At 33.6% G+C, this 21280-nt stretch overlaps 1 protein-coding gene across 5 annotated transcripts in view; it reads left to right on the forward strand.

Annotated features, from left to right (window-relative positions):
* The window catches only part of LOC132695703 (neuronal acetylcholine receptor subunit alpha-7), a 73742-nt gene that overhangs the window by 35586 nt on the left and 16876 nt on the right, over positions 1 to 21280 (forward strand). For all 5 annotated transcript variants that reach the window (XM_060660132.1, XM_060660129.1, XM_060660131.1 and 2 more), the window contains exons 4-6: positions 3469 to 3578; positions 12922 to 13102; positions 21197 to 21272. In XM_060660132.1, the coding sequence (XP_060516115.1) occupies positions 3469 to 3578; positions 12922 to 13102; positions 21197 to 21272 (367 nt within the window). The remainder of the gene's footprint in view (positions 1 to 3468; positions 3579 to 12921; positions 13103 to 21196; positions 21273 to 21280) is intronic.

Raw genomic sequence — 21280 nt, forward strand, 5'->3', positions numbered from 1 at the left:
GTCATATCGCCCCATAGTGAAATTTAATTTCTTCAAATATTTTTCCATCTCAAGTACCATCAGCAATGTTCACAAAGGGGGGACGCTATTCACCCGATAAGATAATTAAATTTTGCAAACCTAAAAAAGCTTTAACTTTTTTAATTTGCTAATTTTTGTCTTCGGGGTGAAAATTTCAAAAAGCATCCCACTATATGTCGCATTATACAGGGTGTCACGGTCCAAACTCGAGGTAGATAAAAATGCCTTCTTACATTGAGTTGTTTCTATTTTTAACAATTTTGTCTTAATTTGATAAGCAAAGGGAACAATATGAATGCGTTGGAGTTTGGGCCATGATTTATGAGACACCCTGTGTAGAATTAGTAATTAAATATTATACATAATTTATTCCAAAGTCAGATCTAAATTAAATGAATCAAAGCCAATCACAGTGATGCATTTAAAAGATTAATGGATATTCATCAAGCGGGCACGAACGAGTTACGAGTTATGTTGTGGCATGGAGGATAGGATTTCAACAAAACTTTTAAAAGGCTTGCGCTTTGTCAGCATGCAATTTTCTGTGCTTGAAACGTGTCTGCTATATAGACTTATCCAACTTTACTTACATGTTGACGTATTATGATAAAAACCAAATGCCGTGAAAAATGGAAGTTTTGGACCGCGGATGCAATGCCGTCGACGTGACGATCGATTTTTTTTTTAATTATAAAACTAGACCGCCGCTGCCTGGACGATGATAAAGAAGTTTGACGCTCACAGAAAAATAATTTCAAAAGTGATTTATTCCGAAGTCTGCCAAGTCGTCGTAATATATTATGGTACGGTATGGAGACTGAAAAGTTTTCCCAACTCTCAGTTCGCGATTTTATACCGAAATTAACACTTACGTTCGCTTGATATTATACGGGGAGAACTATAAAAGTTAGAACGTAAACGTTTTAATCGCAAAGACTTCCGAACGTACCCGAAGCGAACTAAATTTTAAACAATTCGAAAGTTTAAAGCATGAAAAACAAAATTTATCTTTATTCTTCGTAATAACCTCGAAAATATGCTTTTTTATGCGATTCGACAGTAATATCATAAATTGCGTTTATATACATTTCGCGGCTACAAAATCCGCCAAAATCTATTAAAAATTTAATTAAAACCTTTTCCTTCAGATGGCGAAACGGACGTTACAATAAAAAAAAAGTTATTACGTTCGGAATATGGTATCGCTTATTCTTTAATATTTGTAACGCTGCGCGTTTATTTAAATAAGGAAAATGATGGATCATATTACTGTTACAATGTGTGAGTAAGAAAAAACGAATCTAAAGAAGGAATTGTTTATAAAACAACATATACGTTTATTGTGAATAATTTCTTAATCACTGACTGCTAAATGCTGTTAGATTGGAATAATTAAATTGCTATCAAATTTAGACACTCTATTATTTAAGAGTACGGTTATTTTTGCAAAAAGATCTTAACGTGGGAGGTGTGTAAATAATTTGAAAGACATTTACGGAAAACAGAATTGTTGGGAAAGTTTGGTTGCTTGGTGGCTATTTTATATCTAAAACGGAAATTTTGAGTGACTGTAGGAATTATACGGTTAGATTTAGTGCAAAGCCGATGGCACTCAAGTTTTCATAGTATATTAATTGGCATTATCTCCCGGTTTAACCGGAAGTTAATCAAGCGACAGCTCGAAAACAATTATTATAAGATTTCCTGCAAAAGTTATCTTGTCTAATGTATATTTATAAAAAGGTACAAATACTTTCTTCAGATCAAAAAAAATAATCTAGCACTTTCTGAGCCAGTTTTCTGACTATAGTAAAGCAGCACTTATAAAAATTTCAATCTAGATAATATTTAACTACAAAACACCTAATAAAAATATTTCAACATAAAAAAAATCATAGAAAGGATAAAATGCCATTGTAGAAAATACAAAAATTTCGAAAAATAAACAGCTGGTTACAATTTTTTTTTAAGAAGAATAATTATTAATCGACCAAGTCTAGCTATTTATATTCGAAAAATTAATTATTTTTTCCTATGGATTATTAATATTACTTCCAAAGAAATGGTTATTTTACTGATAATATATGCTAGATATTTTATTCAGACACGAAATGTGCGACAGCGACAGCTCGAAAACAATTATTATAAGATTTCCTGCAAAAGTTATCTTGTCTAATGGATATTTATAAAAAGTGCAAATACTTTCTTCAGATCAAAAAAATTAATCTAGCACTTTCTGAGCCAGTTTTCTGACTATAGTAAAGCAGCACTTATAAAAATCTCAATCTAGATAATATTTAACTACAAAACACCTAATGAAAATATTTCAACATAAAAAAAATCATAGAAAGGATAAAATGCCATTGTAGAAAATACAAAAATTTCGAAAAATAAACAGCTGGTTACAATTTTTTTTTAAGAAGAATAATTATTAATCGACCAAGTCTAGCTATTTATATTCGAAAAATTAATTATTTTTTCCTATGGATTATTAATATTACTTCCAAAGAAATGGTTATTTTACTGATAATATATGCTAGATATTTTATTCAGACACGAAATGTGCGACAGCGACAGCTCGAAAACAATTATTATAAGATTTCCTGCAAAAGTTATCTTGTCTAATGGATATTTATAAAAAGTGTAAATACTTTCTTCAGATCAAAAAAATTAATCTAGCACTTTCTGAACCAGTTTTCTGACTATAGTAAAGCAGCACTTATAAAAATCTCAATCTAGATAATATTTAACTACAAAACACCTAATGAAAATATTTCAACATAAAAAAAATCATAGAAAGGATAAAATGCCATTGTAGAAAATACAAAAATTTCGAAAAATAAACAGCTCGTTACATTTTTTTTTTAAGAAGAATAATTATTAATCGACCAAGTCTAGCTATTTATATTCAAAAAATTAATTATTTTTTTCTATGGATTATTAATATTACTTCCAAAATAATGGTTATTTTACTGATAATATATGCTAGATATTTTTTTCAGACACGAAATGTGCAACTTGATATTTTTTCCGATTTTGTCTAAAATCTGCGTCGTCTGAACATTTCGCTAAGACCGCATCGGTCCCAATAAAAATATACGTTATTCTCAAAGAGACATTTGCGCGGCAAAGAAAAATTGGATAAAATCTGATTCGCCCGGTAGTCCCGATAAAGTTTATTTTTTTGCTGCCGTTCCTCCGGGAGAGCCTGATAAATTTTTAAAACACCCACCGGATCTTAGCCCTAAGCATTGCTTTATATCTTGGTCACGTTACACACCCTCGCGCGCGTGGTACGTTTTCGACCCTCCCGTATAAACAACCGACGATGGGAATGACGTCATTAACAACTTAAAACTTAAACTTAAAACGGCGCATTGTATCGTCCGAAGCTTCCATCGGTTATAAAACAAACATATCTGAGAGATAACGATCGAGTTTATGCAGGAATGGAATGACTACAACTTACGATGGAACGAGTCGGAGTATGGTGGGGTCAAGGACTTGAGAATTACACCAAACAAGCTATGGAAACCGGATGTTCTTATGTATAACAGGTAACACGTGTTGTTCAGGGTTCGTATACCGACTTTTTATACCTCATTCTAAGTTAGATAAAGCGATATTTGTTGATAAATGCTTCTCCCCTTCAATAGACAGGAATACGCAAAATTTTTTTTCAATACCACCAAATTACTTATGCTTATCCTACCGGGGCAACAAAAAATTAATCAATCAAATCAATTAATCTAAACCATACGTATTTTTCTAAAAGTCGGCGTTGCCCCAATCCGATGGCAACATCAGAATTTGAAATGGTACCGATTCAAATGTTCCGTAGGATTAGAATCTCTAATAAAAAAGTATATAAATGAAATATTTTACACTTACGAATTTTCATCCTTATTTCACGTTACTTTAAAAGGGTTCTTTCGTTATTCAAAAGAAAAAAAAATGTATTTATCACAATAGGAAACGACTTTGATGAAGTTTTAAGATGCAGTTGAAGTCATGAAGCCAAAGGTTATACCTCCATTTCATTTCAAAATACTGTTAGTCACCGATTAGGATTTAAAATCCGTAGCAACGCTAGGCTGTCATTATGGTCAAACCGCAGTAGCTTTCCATTATTTTGCATTTTGCAAAAATCGAAGAGGATGATGCTGCAAAAATTTATGTAAAAAACATTATTATTAACAAGAAACTAACTGGTCAAATAAAAATATTTAAAAGGTGACAGTCCAATTACAATATAACAAAATTAAATGGGAAAACGCTAAAGTGGGAGGTGCAAAATGTCCCTAATGCTTCATCTTATTTGACAGAATTTTAATTGACATTAACAATAGGAAACTGGGTCTTATATGTCATGGCAAAATTGAGTAGCCTTCCGAAACGAAATTCCTTCGATTTTGGTTGATTTTTTTGTTCTCCCAACAAAACGGTCCACGTTCATAAAAATGCGTTCGAGATATTCCAAAATTTCTTCTCGAGTTAAAATTCGACCTAAACTTATATTAATACTCCGAATAAAAGCGCGCCGAAGAGTTCCGAAACGCTTCGAATGGAAACTTAAGACTCTTAGTTTAAATTCGCAACCTACAAAGTAAGGACCGTAAAAATTTTCGAATAAGTATAACGCGGCCCTTCTATTCAAACAGAAAATGGAAATGACTTTTAGGGAATCGGGTGACCCCCATTGTCTGTCACTTAATTTTGTTAATATCGTTTTAATAAACGCCCGTGACAAATCGTTACATCGTTACAAAATAGAGTGAGAAACCTGATTTTTAGCAAGTCACATCGATTAATAATAAAGTCAACTTTTAGGTATATATTTTACGAGTCGCCTGAGAGGTATAATGGACGCCATAATATTGCTGTTTACGACCAAGCTTTCCTAAATATTTATTTGAAAACGCAATTTATGGCACTTATACGTTTCATGTTTATCGATTAGTTTTGTTATTATGTTGCCGGCTAACAATTCTGATACTGCCGACTAAACAAATATTGCCGCCCCTGCAAATTTCCTTGGATATTTTAACAATTAGCGGAATTCGAATGGTTTGTTTATTTTATAAAACCGACCGTACAAATCGCAATATTTTTTAATTATAGATTTTGGATACAGCGGGAATAATGGAATAACGGAATTCGGGATGTATTTCTGGATAATCTGGTCTCTGAACGGTCAGCGTTGCATTCGAACCCTTATCACACCCACAGATTAATAGTCCAATCTTGGGGCGTGTTTTAACAAAAGATTAGCCGGACGGATTATTCATTCTCTGACGTTGCTGTGGTGCGAGGCTTTGTAACAATGCGAGTTATATAATCGAAGTGAAATAAAAGACCCCACCCCCCTTCCCAAAACTGCGAAAAAATGGACCTTCCTCTTTTGAAGCGGTGGCTTTAAAAAATAAAAACGTGCAGCCGAAAAAGCGACCACAATTGGGGAGGCGGAAAAATTCAATTCAATTCAATTCAAAAATGAGATAATCGTTTTGTAAAGCGTGATACATACTATATGATGTATACTTAAAACGAGAAAAATGGTCATAATCGCTGGTATATTTTATATTTTGTTTCGGTCATATAATTACAACGCAATAGAATTCACAACAAAAAAGTAAAAAAAAAACATAATATTTTCAACATACCGGGTTATTCCGCTTTTCGTTTGAATAATTTAACTCATTTTATTTATTCTGTCCTTTCCTAAGTGACTTATAACACTCATGCTACTATGGTATATTTCGTAGAAAAATCATACCTCCACATTTTTGCATTTTTAAGTGTAAGATATAAGTTTTTCACTTTAAAACTGTTCTCCTTCGTTATGATTTAGATGGACTAATGTCGTTTTTCTCTGTACTCTTAATTTATGATACTTCAGGCTACTACTTTTGCCATACACTATGACTCTCCCTGTATTTAGTGTTACTTTCAACGCTTTAACATTCAAGAGTGTTAATCGTAATTTTAAATGTACGTATTAAGAAATAACAATTCCATGCGACTTTAGAAAAAAGCAACCGAAAAAATATAAGCACGTAGCCGAAAAAAATGTGACCCCGCTTAACTTCTGGTGGCAGATGTGGGGTGTTCAGACAATTACGTTTCATTTTCAACATTCTGTATCTACATATTTGACTACTAACATTTGCCACCCCTGATATACAATGTTTTCCAGATTCGCCTCTCTATATAGCGATCTCCGCTCCTATTATGCCTACAGCAAAGGTTAAATGAGGAAAGTTTTAAAGGAAACGATCGGTCATAGTTTGGGAAATATTGACGGAAAACAGGAAATGGCAATTTTAGTTTTTCGCCAGTGAACCTAAAACGGTTAAATTGACAGCTGTCAAAATGTGACATTATTCAAACACCTTTTTAACACGAATAAGATAGCGTGTATGACATGTCTTAATCGTCTTTTGTTATCTCGCAACCCGCCTTAACTTTCATTTTTCTTATGGTCGCCATATTGGATTTGTCGATTTTTGGAAAAGACGTAAAATTTCCAGTATAATGATGTCTCACAAAGGCACAACAGATTGTTGTGGTTACCTTTTTCTTTTTTCTTATTAAAATCATAAATGTAGCGGACTATTTAAGTCAGGAACTTCTTAAGCGAGCAGTTTGACGAAATATTTATTTCATTCAATTATCTCGGCCTCCTAGATGCCCTGAACTTTCACCCTTCGATCTCTTCTTCTGGGGTCACGCAAAAAATGAAGTCTATGGATTTTTTAATCCTCCCGAGACAAAGAGTTTTGGACACATTTAGACACATTAGAAACATTACAACACTTGCCAGGGTTGTAAGAAAAAAAGTCACCAATTGCCAAAAATGTGTAATTAGATTTTATATTACATTACTTGTAAATTGTTTCTGTCGTGATTTTGTTTGAATTTTTATCCAACCTATAGGTTGTTCAAATGTCAATTAAATTAACTTTTTTGACTTTTTCTTTTTAAAAAATGCACAGTTGGTTATTTGCACAAAACATCTGACTTGTTGAGGAGTCGTCCTTTATGTTGATGTTTTATTGAAAATTCAATGCGTTTATTATTAATGTTAATGTTAAATAAATCATTGCCTACTTATAAAATAATGAAGACCTAACTTTACGGAATGTGATAAAATCTTTTGTGCATTTGTAAGACATCACGACCATAAGAAAAATGAGAGTTAAGGCGGGTTACGAAATAACAAAACACCATCGCGACATGTCATACATGCAATCTTATTGGTCTTAAAAAAGCATCTGAATAATGCCATATTTTGACAGCTGTTAGCTATTTGCTAAGTCTGAAGTCTGCTATCAAATGGACTAAGTTTCCCCATTTAATCCTTACTGTAGCTATAATAAGAGAGGACATCCCTATAAGAGAAGCGAAGTAAAAAATGTTACACTCTGGTGGATATGCTAACAAGATACACGGTTTGAATATTACTTTAAACGATTAAGATTCTAAATATACGCAATATAAACTAACAATTCTAAGCAATTAAATAGGAGTAGGAAAGATGAACCACTTTAAAATTTTAGAGGTATTGCGACGTTAATCTCAAGGCCTGTTATACAATTATACAATTCCTCCGAAAGCTTGCAATAACACTGCCATACATCGTTTTTACGAAAATTTCACTATCTACGAGGTGTGTTCAAAAAGTAAGGCGACTTTTAATTTTTAACAAAAACTACTTGTTTATTTATCAAAATTAATGTTGTCCCCTTTTTCCAATCCTCGAAGCACTTCTGATATAGCCTTGAGTTCTTCCAGCGATTTTTTCTTTATCTCCTCAATCGGCGCATAACTTCATTAACCGTACGACCTTGTGGTAAAAACTCCACGATAATTAAAGGAAACAATAAACAAAATCTTGACATTTGATCAAACTCGACGTGATTTTTAACCATATAGCCATGATTCATCACCACTTATAACCTTTTTGAGTATATTAGAGTCAAAAATTGCATGACCCTAGGCAATAGAGATGCCGACGTCATCAGCCACTTATCTAATAGTGATTCGACGATTTTTCAACACGATTTATTTCACTTCTTCAACGCTATCATCAGTTATTGACATCAGCCATCGACGTCTATTCGGCCATCTTGAAACAGCTTGTACCATTTATAAACATTTTTATCGCTCAAAGTAGATTCACCATATGCCGTTGTCATCATTTCAAGTGCTTTGCCGGCCTGTATTCCATTGTTCACACAAAAAAAGGCAACGTGCAAACTAGCAAAGTCGCCGAGCCAACAAAATACGTATTACGCTTCTGTTCACAAAGAAACTAAATGTGCAAACTGACTGAAACCGTGGACATATGTTATGTTAGGGACATGTGTGCCAACATAACAAAAAAAACATCGAAGACTGAATGTACCTAGTCCTCCCATTTACAAAAGTCTCCTTACTTTTTGCACGCACGTCGTACAATAAACGGTTCGAACGTTTTCACTTTTCTTCAATTAAACGATCAAAGTTGCAATTACTCGACCAATATACGACGGGACGTGTATGAAACACAAAAGCGGGTTTGTGTTGTCGAGGGTATTTTAATCAAATTTAGGTCAGTAAACATGAAATTTCCGTTCGGACAGCTTTTTTTCGCTATATATTTAAAAACGGCTGAATGGTTAATGATCTTTCAAAGACGTCATAAATTAAAACAACAGTTTTCATTATTTCTTAACAATATAAAAATTGAGAAATTATTTTCATCTGCTTGTTTTCATCAGTGGAAATAAAAACTGACCAAATGAGGGGTAGTGGATCCGGTTTTACTTATATTTATATAATTCATTGCTAACGGGTCTCGGGCGATTGAAAAATGTTCCCCGCTGTCACATAAACTAACGCCATCGCAAATACTAACGAAAACTGAAAATCACGCAAGAAGAGACGCCAGCTAAAAATAATATATCGCCTCTATTTCGCCGCAAAGCGCGATGAAATATCGTATTATAAATAAAATAAAACACGAACAAATGCTTCTATTTCATTAGACGCCGATAACATTACCCCCCCGAAATTCTACCCCCCTCCCCTTTTTTTTTTCAAAAACGAGAAATTACGTTTCTATGAAAATTTGATACGATGTGGTATGCATGGTTTGGACAAAGCGTTACTTCCGGAAATATTTGCACTTTTAAACCGTTTTGCATGCACGCTTTTACAAAGGAGCTTTTCGATACGGACTTGTATATATAAAGCATAAAATAGGCGAGCAAAGAAGACGTATTGAGGAAGTGTCGTTTATATTGAAATTCTCCGACGATAAGTCGAATATCGATCGAAATCTTGGTTATTCGAGGCGTACACTTCCATTTTCATAACGCTTTCGTCGGTTTATAGCTTTTAATCGCTTTGCAAAGAACAAAAGATCCCGACGGCTTTTGGAAAAAATAAAAACTAAATTTCTCGAGCGTTCGCTGAAAATTCCCTGTTTGCGACTACTGAAAATAGGCCGATATTTTATTCTAGACGAATGTCTGCTACACATCTGCCATTGACGTTTCGCAAATATTGAAAACGATATTTGAAATTATTTCCGACTGAATTAAACGATTTGTAAATTCCGTTTTTTGATAAATAATCTTGTTTTACGGATAGCTAAAAGAGACATCTGGGATAAATTCGATTCGATTCCACTAAATAGTTTTTGCTCCATCTCTTAAGGGAAAGTGGTGGGGGTGTTTGGTGTGTGTGTGTGTCGTGTTTATTTTGAACATATTGAACACGGAACTGTTTCTGTTAGAATCTATGCAAAGGAGTAGCCTGCAGTAAAACGCAGATCTGAGTGTTTTATCTGTGTTATTAGTTTTCATTATTATATTACGAATGTTAATTATTTTAAATATTAATTTTGTATATTTCGTTAAACGTATCAATATTAATATAATATTTTTACTGATGTTTAGCTGTCTTTTGTAGCAATAATTGATATTCAAGAAAATAAATCTTCGATGTAGTGATGTCGGTGCAACAATTCGAAAACCACCTTCTCAGGGTAGCGTTCTGACTTTGAGTCAACCTTAAAGCGATTTTCATTTTAACTAGCTATTATTAAAAAAAAACAGGATTTCAAATTCAGTAGAAAATAAAATATTAAAAAAATTAAGATCGTTGGCGTTTAAAACAAAAAAAAACGTCCGAAAGCGATATCGAATTGAAAATGTACTCCTGAAACACGGACTATACGAAAAAACGTGTTTTTTTATTTAAAACATTTGTTTTGTGTAAGTCGTGTAACCGAACGGATGGGGTTTATTTATGTTACGTTCCAATTATTTATTACTGTATTTTCTGAAACAACAGTTTTCACTCGAGACAAACGAAGTTAATGGCAGTCGAAAGGAGGAAAAGGGCGTACGAAATTTAAACAATGCGAGCTTGTAACAATTGCGGGCTTATAAAATAAACAACTCATTTCTTAGCCGTTTCGTTATTCCAGTAGAAAAAAATTAACGAGTTTCATATAGCAAAATAGCGGAATATTTAAAGGCGAGCTTTAATGTGCGATGTGCTGTGCTTTGGGTTGGGGTTGCGTGTGTGTATGTGAGTGAGCTAGATTAAGGCGGGAGGTACGATTCAGCCAGCCGCTGCTGTCGGCCACAGCTAATTCCGACCCTCTCGAGTCGAATTTCCCTCATTGATACCTCCATATTCAATGTTATTATTACTATTATTTTGTTAATATAAATGGCCGACGTATTCATCGAGTTTTTTCTTTCAGTCGGGGGTAGCAATTTGAAAATTCGACTCGTGTTGGGTCGGGTTGTCCCTCAAACACCTCACTAACAGCACTTAAGCTAAAGAAGTTTTAAATTTTCTTAAATTAATCCAAAAAGGAAACAATTAAATCGCAGCGACGCGACGCGCGTCTAAATAAAACACACGCGATTAAACCGAGTTGTTCATAAAACCCAAAATAAAAACAATTAACGATAAAAATCGAACACAGTTAAACCAAAATGCTAGCTTGGTCACTGCGAAGGTGTTGCAGCTCGATGTTTCGATGCTTTTTGTCTCATCAGTGTCAAGTTAGATGTTGTATGGTGTACATTTTAGTGTCCAATGCCGCCGCGTTCAAAGCCTTAATTGGAAATAGATGTTGACTGTTTGCATGTTTTGGAAAACGCCGATCTACCAAACGTGCGTGTTGAGAACAAATTCATGTTTTGAAGCGACAATATTTTCAACATTGAAATGATTTTAGTCCAAAATAAACCAAAATCGAACCAGAACTAGTGAAATATATCGCAATATTTTTAAATTTTCCTCCGCAGTAATTTATTTTCTAAAAATAATATTAACTCTCGTGTGATTTTTTGTAACAAAGCGTATACAAAATTTGACCAGTTCACATCTGCATTTTTAGTACGTATTAAAACATTTTTAATCAAAACTCTCATACGGAAATAAAAACAAATTTGCATATAAATTTTTTCATTTCGAAACGTATTTTGCAAATTAGTTCAACTTCTAGGGAATCCCGTAGTGACCAACGAGTAGAAAATTTTTGTTATATCAGCCATAAAATCGAGGAATAATTGACCTTCGAAATGCAAATTTGTTTGCAATATGTACGGCGGTAGCTGTCAATGAAATTGACCTGGACGTTTTAGCTAGTTTTAGCCACATTGAAATGCATCTACTTTGGCCATTAAAGGTGTTAAATATGTAACGAGAATTCACGTCGCATATCCAAGTAAAAAAAAATGTGTAAAATCTTGGTATCTATCTGCTGTAAATATTAAACGTAAATTTTAAATTTATAAAGCAATATTTTTTCTTATTTTATTACTTCCAAATGTCGGATGTGAGTTTGAAAAACTTTTGTAATTGTCTCTCTCTGGATTAACAAAAAATGTATTAAAGACTTCTAGAGAAAATTACGGAGCAAGGCTAATTTAGCTTTGTGTATCCGGAAGGAAGTTATGTACTACATAATTAAATTGAAAATGCTTTAAAGTGAAAACAGAAAAATAAGCTCTTTAAGTTTTCGCGGCAATGATGTATTATTTAGCTATAGAAAAGGTCAGAGAATTTAGGACAATTTTTGTAGCACGATAAAAGTCTGCGTAGGTGCATTATCTCAATTATTTAATTTGGACATTGAATTGAATTGTGCACCTATTTTATAAAATATCTCAAAAATATTCTACAATTGCAAACAAATTTATAATGTACATAGCGTGGTAATAATGAAAATGGACAAATTTTAACTGCGTATTCGGCAGATAAAAAGTTCAAAAAAATCTAAAATGTTTTTCCTCGAAAAACAAAAATGAAGAGGCCATTTTTGTTTACAATTGATCAGGGTATCGAAATATATTAACAAAAATTAACTTAAATGATATCACGAACGCCTCTGGTTAATCAAAAACAAATTTATCTATGGTATAGATTTGTTTTTTATTGGCAATAATACCTATTAACTTTGCAAGCAAAATTTAGAAAAAAAATTGCAATTTTTTAACATTTTGTTGTTGTTTGTAATTTGTTAAGGTTGCTTTACACTACCCCGTGCATTTCAGGTAACACAAAAGGCTCTATGCTAGAACGCTTTTTTTTTTAATGGAGTTTCCCCGCACGAACTGTTAATGGCCAAAGTAAATATGTAATGAGACGTTACTAAAACTGCTTATTGGTGTTCTTTCTCGATTCGCAATCGAACTCATCGATATTAAACAAAATCGTACACTACTAATCGATACTGAGAAACGACAAAGTGATGCATACACATTAGGGCGGTAAAAATCAATCGAATTCATAGACAGCACAATTACACGTCGGAACGAGGGTTGTGATTTCTTCTAAGCTCTGGGGGTTCACTTTAGCGTCGATTTTTTAACGCTTTGTGTTGTTATGAAGTGCTGATGAGGGTTTCGACGGAACTTTCCAAACAAACGTTGTGGTCAAACATAACGGCAGCTGCTTGTACATCCCTCCGGGTATCTTCAAGAGCACATGCAAGATAGACATTACGTGGTTCCCATTTGATGACCAACACTGTGACATGAAGTTTGGTAGCTGGACCCATGACGGCAACCAGGTATTGCTCCAAATGTTTACATGTTTAGATTTTACAACAACCACGCATTATAGGTATACATAATTCGTACCTCATCGAGTAAATTATCACACTGTATCACCAAATGCGCGTCAAACTCACGACACCAAACGGCGAAACGTTGGCACACCTCTGGCTCACCGATATCGCGGTTGCGACAACCAACATCACACATTCCGACTAATAACACACCAAATGATAAAACAAATACTCTTGACAATTGGCAAGATCCCTACTAGTCCACACTCAGCTGATCCCACATAAACGAAATTTAGTGATATGCATTCGTGCTAGTGCACGCTTTAGCTGCTAGGGTGGAACGTAATTTATTAACAAATATTTGACTGTAAATAGGTCCGAGGATTATATAACCGCGAATATACAGATAGCGCATTAGTGAGGCAAATAATTACATCTCTCTTGTCTATTATTATTTTGAAAAAACGTTTTAATAAAACGATGCATTAAATCAAAAGATCTCAGACAATTTAAACATATAATATATTTTTATAATTTTATTCAATCATCAAACACCCAATATATTTTTCCGTATTGCAATATCTTCAAGAAACGTTTATATAACACCGCGAAAATGTTTAAATATCAATAAATTAGCAACGTAGTAACATTTTCTGAGGAATCGCAATATACAGTGTGTTCCATTAAAAAAGTACTAACATCCTGTGTTATACTTTTAAAACGTTTGCCTTTTGATTTTGTGAATCATTTATTACAAGGTTTTCGTCATATAATACTTTTCCACACTAAGGCGCCACTCTGCAGTAGGTTTCAATTTGACATGAAATACGCTCCGTAAAATTTAAGAATTTTTTGTAATTTTCTGTTCTTTAGAAGTGCGGGATCTATCAAAATTGATTTAAAAATTTATGACGATATTTTTTTGCACATCTAAAACGCCCAAGCCTCAAATTACATAATTCAATAATCCCTTAAAAGTTAAAAAATTTGTAAATTTGGTAAATTGAATTATCCCTTTGGCCATGGAATAAAATACAAAAGAGAGCCTTTTCCCACCAGTAAAAACAGCTTCGCGGCTCATGCCCATCCTTTTTTGCGTTATTGAAAAAAATACTGAGCGAAGATTTAAACCGATTAAAAAAATCATTCTACCGAACGAACTCCGGTGGAAGCGAAAAAGCCTTCGCAAAAAAGGACTTTTTATTATTTAATTCAATTGACATTTTCAACTTTTCGTATATTTATTTTTAATTCATTTAAAAGCAACAACAAATTTTTCGCTTCAACACTTCAAAATTTACGAAATAATACGAATACAAATATAAATCGCTAACGTAATTTTAGCAAAAATCGAATATAAAAAACTTTTAGAACTATATTCTGGTCATGATATAGTGCGTTTTCAGGTCAAATTAAAAAACACACACATATATATATATATATATATATATATATATATATATATATATATATATATATATATATATATATATATATTCTCACGTATTGATTCACGGATGGAAAAATGTGATGACACTATATTCCGGGATATCATCCGTTCGCTCGTTGAACTCCGACTGGAATCCTGCATCCGACTGGAATCCTGCAAATCTTGCATCCGACTGGAATCCTGCAGACGTTTCGCCAAAATCTCACTTGGCATCTTCAATGCTCGCGCTCCGAAAACACTTCGAACACAGTGTTCGAAGTGTTTTCGGAGCGCGAGCATTGAAGATGCCAAGTGAGATTTTGGCGAAACGTCTGCAGGATTCCAGTCGGATGCAAGATTTGCAGGATTCCAGTCGGATGCAGGATTCCAGTCGGAGTTCAACGAGCGAACGGATGATATCCCGGAATATAGTGTCATCATATATATATATATATATATATATATATATATATATATATATATATATATATATATATATATATATATATATATATATATATATATATATATATATATATATATATATATATATGGGGTTGGATCATAGTTGTTTGAAAACGAGGTTGATTGTTTGTTACATTACCAAAACCATTCGGAGTATTTGATGGGTCCGTAATTATAATTTTTTTAGTTTATACCCCAAAATTACTACGCACAACTGCCTTTTTGAGTAGTCGTAGTTTACGTAACAAATTACAATGTCGCTAAATTCTAAAAGTCAAAGCCAATTGAAGTCCAAATAAACCTCCCAAAGAACAATGAACCTTATTTTCGACAACCGATCAAAAATACTCAAAAATCAACCCGATAGTATACATATTGACAAAATAAACTCCTTCATTAGGGAACCATGTCATTAGTTTTACTATTTTGCATGGAGCACAATGCCAGCAATTTCTCTGCTACTAACTTCGCAACCCTCTTCGAACCAGTCGCTACCTATACCGTGTTTAATACCCAAAGCCGTTAATATTGGTCACTCTGTCGGGGAAAACACATTTTTGAAAATCATATATTTTACAGAGCCATTTGGAAATTGTAATAAAGATACAATTTTTTCAACATTTTCGTTTGCGGGACATATTGTATAATAATCAAACAAAAAAAGGTATGAAACCTAAATGTTATTAATTTTCGTAAAATAAAAGAAAATAATTTTGTAGGCAAATTTGTGTCAGAGGACATATATGAATAAAAACTCGAAGATTAACGGTGGATATTTTCATTTTTTTATTTGTCCAGCCGAAAAGTACAAAATTTAATAACAAAAACAAACACGAATGGAATTATGAGTATTTATTTTTAACAAGCGCAATTATATGCATGTGTGCGTTCCGCTCAATAATTCAATGGAAAATATTCATTTAAAAAAAGAGCAGTCTAAATAATTGGTCGGAAAAAACCATTTATATATCTATGAATTACTTCGTAAAAGGTCAAGTCCATGGCATCACGCACAAAACATACTTGTAGAAAATAAGAAGATTTAAATTAAATTAAATTAAATAGGTTCAAGATACTATTAAAAGAAGAACAGAAAACCAGCAAGAACCCATCGTTTAACTTATATTTATTCCTGGTTAAGCTATAAGGTTGTTCGGAAAGTCATTTCGTTTTTTCCCGTCAGAGGACTTAATTACGTTTTTTCGAAACCAACTTCACACTTAAGCCGCATAACCATTATATGTCTTGAGACCTGATATTGCAAGGCTTGTGTGTGAAAAAGTTCTATTAATTCTACGCAGTAGTTTTTGGTTGGTGCCCTTTTAAATATGGAGAGCAATAAGCAGCATTTTCGTCATATTTTACTTTTTTACTTCAGAAAAGGTAAAAATGCTGTCCAAGCGAGGAAAAAATTGACGGATGTGTATGGAGAAGGCGTGTTAACAGTACGCCAGTGCCAGAACTGGTTTGCAAAATTTCGATCCGGCAATTTTGATGTCGAAGATGCACCACGGTCTGGAAGGCCGGTCGAAGCTGACGAAGATGCGATAAAGGCATTAGTTGATGCAAATCGGCGAATAACCACACGAGAGATCGGTGAGAGATTAAATTTGTCGAATTCGACTGTTTATGGCCATTTGAAAGGCATGGGCTTAACCTCGAAGCTCGATGTGTGGGTGCCCCATGTCCTTACGGAGCGAAATTTGTGTCGTCGCGTTGACGTGTGTGATTCGCTCCTCAAACGTCAAGAAAATGATCCATTTTTGAAGCGGATTATTACTGGGGACGAAAAATGGGTTGTATACAACAATGTTAAACGCAAGAGGTCATGGAGCAGAAAAGTGAACCGGCTCAAAGCGTGTCAAAAGCCAATATTCACCAAAAAAAGGTGATGCTCTCCGTTTGGTGGGATGTCAAAGGAATAGTTTTTTTTGAGCTTTTGCCGGACAATACAACGATTAATTCAGAAGTCTATTGTCATCAACTGGACAAATTGAATGATTCACTTAAAGAGAAGAGGCCCGAATTAATCAACAGGAAGGGTGTAGTGTTCCACCAGGATAATGCGAGACCTCACACAAGTTTGGTCACTCACCAAAAACTTTTACAGCTTGAATGGGACGTACTGCAACATCCACCATATTCTCCAGATCTGGCGCCTTCCGACTACTATTTGTTCCGGTCCCTGCAAAATTTTTTGGATGGCAAAACCTTTACCGCAAATGAAGAGGTCAAAAACCACCTGAACCAGTTTTTTGCCAGCAAGGACCAAAACTTTTATGAGAGGGGAATTATGTTACTGCCAGAAAGATGGCAAAAGTTGTTGGACCAGAATGGCCAATATATAATTTAATAAAATATTTATTCATTATACGAAAACTGTCTTTCATGTTCCCCAAAAAAAACGAAATGACTTTCCGAACAACCCAATAAATTGCTGTTAATAAAATAAAATTTTTAGAAAAATGCAATAAATTTTTTAAGCAAATTTTTAAAAAGGTGTTTTAAATAAAAATAAAAGTACTAACAGATTCGACGACTGGAGTACAATGTGCAATATGGCTTTTCCTACTGGTATCAACCCATGCAAACCAAATGCCGTAAAGAACAAGACACGACAACAACATCGTGATTCGATGCGCTCTGAACGCACGCGTTTTCATGTTTCTTACGTAATAAAAATAGTCCAGCACAAAAAGAAATCAATATCGTATAAGTGTCAATTTAAGTTATTTAATATACATTGAATTGGGAATATTGTTATGCATATTTCATTTTACCAATGAACAGGATTTCGCAAGAGTGTGGAGAAGTGCTTATTAATCATAATTTTGAATCAGCCCTTGAAATGAATTAAATCAAAGCGCAACCATTTTTAAAATATTCTCAATTTTCCAGGGTGTTCCATGAAAGCGTGGCAATAAAAAACTATGTATTATTATACACAACCTTCCATATATTGTGTGATGTGTGTGATATTCTATAACGGTTGCAGTCAAAGCATTCATTTAGTAAATGTATACATTTACTAGCCAATGCATTACCTTACCTTACCACACGAGGTATTAAACAATATAAACAGTGAAGAAGATTTGGAGAAAATTCTTGAAAATGTCAACGGTAATGAAGAAAGTGTCCAGGAGATTCCACGACTTGAAACCATTGTGGAAGATGCTCTAGAATCACATATACTCTTCAGTGAAGATGTCGGGGAATTGCTAGTGGTTCAAGATGACACGGAACAGCGTTGTTCACAGCTTGACACGACCCAACGAAAATGTGATGGATGTGACATTTTACTTAATTCGGAATGTAATAAAATGTGCGATATTTGCACGGTGCAATCACAGAATCAAAAGAAACCTTGCATAAGCAAGCTAAGCGCATGAAATTAATTTAGATGCTTCGCATCCTCCGGCGAAGGTAGGAATGACAGTAAGAATGAAGGTACCGGAAGTTGATAGAGGACGGGGAGATTCTCGTGCAATATTGGGATGTTTATTAACCAAAACGGATGATGACTATTTTCAGCGCGTGTCCCGGTAATATATTAACGCCAAATGATATTCAAGACAATGCCATTGAATTATCATTACGAACTATTGCAACCAAACAGTCGATAGGTACCGGACAGGGATTTTCTAAATGCCAATGTAAAACAAAATGCACAACAACTATTACGAAAGTGCAAAACAAATTAGATTTTTCAATAAATCATAAACCTTCACACACGGACACAGTCATACATAACAGCTCAAATCACCCTTATACACACAAAATGGCTGCATTCCACTCTTTTATACACAGACTTCTTATTACGCCACTCTCAACAGAAAATTACAACAAAGAACTTAATATCATTAAACAAATAGCACGGCTACAATCCGTCCATTATAGATAAAATTATAAATAAAAATCAAATACAGACAACAGTAAACTCTATTTATCCGAAACCAAATACAGAATACGAACAATTTAAAACAATTACACACATAGGAGAACCTAGTGAAAAAGTTTCAAAACATTTGTCAAAATGTGGTTTAAAAATAGCTTTCAGAACTAACAACACAATAGGAAAATATTTAAAAAACAATAAATCGAAATGTCCAAAATGTCTACAGGTTGAAATGTCCTAAAATTTATATTGGACAAACAGGTAGATCCTTCAAAAAACGCATTAACGAACATATAAGAGCGTTTAAAAACAATAGTCTAGATTTTAATTATGCTACACACAGAAAATTAAATTTATCGGAAGCCATGGAGATTAACAAAATGAGACATTCAAATGTATTGCTTAACGATCAATTAGATTTAAATACCTCTCCTTTATTGAACTTAAATTCTCGCAACAACATTAATTAAGGTTTTATGGTAAATTTTCGGTATATATAGTAGCAGGTAGTTTGTAAATATTACATTTGATAAAGACACGGTGTTGTCGCAACAATTGTCATGTCATAATATATAATTTCGCGAAAATCTCAACTTTTAGTTCTTATTTATTTTGATAAATGGATTTTCATCAAGTAAAAGCCACCTCAGTTCAATTTTCAAAAAAATTGTGCAATTCCAAATGCCATGGAAGTTTGAATTGTTCAAACAAATAAAGTGTTTTTCTTATTCATAAATGTGTTTGTGTTTCAAATTATTTTCTTTCTATGTTAGGTGCTTTTGTATTTTGATGTTATAACTAGCTCTAGTGCAATAATCATCGAGTCAATAATTAATTTAATTATTCGCTAAACTAAATTCTATTTTGAAATTCATCAATTTACGCTTTGACTGCAGTTGGTTAGTAACTGCATGCGTTACCTAATTAATGCATGCAGTTACTAGTTAAAGTGTTCATTCCAATGAAATGGGAAGCGTATGTATGCGTTGGCTAGTAAATGTATACATTGGAATGTACACTTTGACTGCAGCATAACCATTAACAATAGACCTTAATGCACTCGTAGTCAAAATGGTAACCGTTAACTTTATCTCCCTCTAGCGAGCCCTAAATATGAAATAAAGTGCTACGATCGATTTTTTATGAAACACCCTGTATGTTTTTTAAACAGTCTAAAAATAAAAAATGTTTCTGCTAGAAGTTATATAGCAATAAAACAATATTATCGAAAATAATAATTCTGCTATGGTATTATTTATATATTATTTTGTAACATGGGCTTGACTTTAAAAATACCTTTAAGTACTTACATGTTCAAGTGGCATGCATATAACTAAGTACAAAAAGTATACTTAGAATGACTCGGGGTTTTTAAAAAAAAATTGAAGAAATGTCATGGTTGCTTGCTTTTGAAAGCATTTAAAAAGTTAAAAGAGAAAATATCAGAAAAAAATATTTGGCAATTGAATGAAACCTATCAGTGGCATTTTTGTAATTTAATCTCTATATTAACAAATCGTTGATGATCATTCAGATCGGATTTATGTATTTAAAGTTTTTTCCAATATTTTTCTAAATTCTAAACGGCAAATCTCCATAACGAGATTTTCTTGCTATGGCTCAGGGTATTATCACCTTCCCCCTAATTCATAAAGTATATCCTTCTCCCTTATCTCGAAGTTCTTAGCAGAGGGGTTGAACATTTTGCTTCTGGTGGGGATGTTGGACAAGTGAGCGCAATGTGTGTAATATTAATAAAATAAACTAAGAAAAAATCTTCGTCTGGTCGCTGATATCGATTTAAAAAGGGACACATACACTGCATGGGGCACGGTCGGAATATATTCAAACATATTAACAATTATGCCCATTCATGCATGGTTGAAAATGGGTTAATTTTTAAATGCGTTTCGGCCTAAATATAAATATACCGATGGCGATATGGAAAAACCGAGTTAATATAAAAACACCAACATTAGTTAAAAGCATGACGTGCACGTTTGGATTAAAACTTGCGTTTTGTTTTTCCGTTCGAACGATCCGATTTACCATCCGTACCATATTACATTTATTATTACAACAAATGCGGCTTTGTGAAAGGGACTGGTTTCGTTTTGAAATAAAACTCGGTGAGCCAGTAAATTTCGGTGTCTTTTGTATATCTGCTGCGGACACTAGGTAGACCGAAGGCCATTAGCGATAATGATAATTGCACGAATTGCTGTAATATCGTTGCCGTGGCAAATTGAGCTTGAGAGCGTATAGATGAAATAATTAGGACAAATTACATGTCTAGTTTTTAATGCAGCTCGATCTAATATTGAACTCGGAAGGGGGCGGTGACCTCTCAGATTTCATCACCAACGGCGAGTGGTATCTTATAGGTAAGTCC

Source organism: Cylas formicarius, unplaced genomic scaffold (assembly GCF_029955315.1).
Source record: "Cylas formicarius isolate icCylForm1 unplaced genomic scaffold, icCylForm1.1 PGA_scaffold_12__32_contigs__length_19106922, whole genome shotgun sequence".
Classification (NCBI taxonomy): domain Eukaryota; kingdom Metazoa; phylum Arthropoda; class Insecta; order Coleoptera; family Brentidae; genus Cylas; species Cylas formicarius.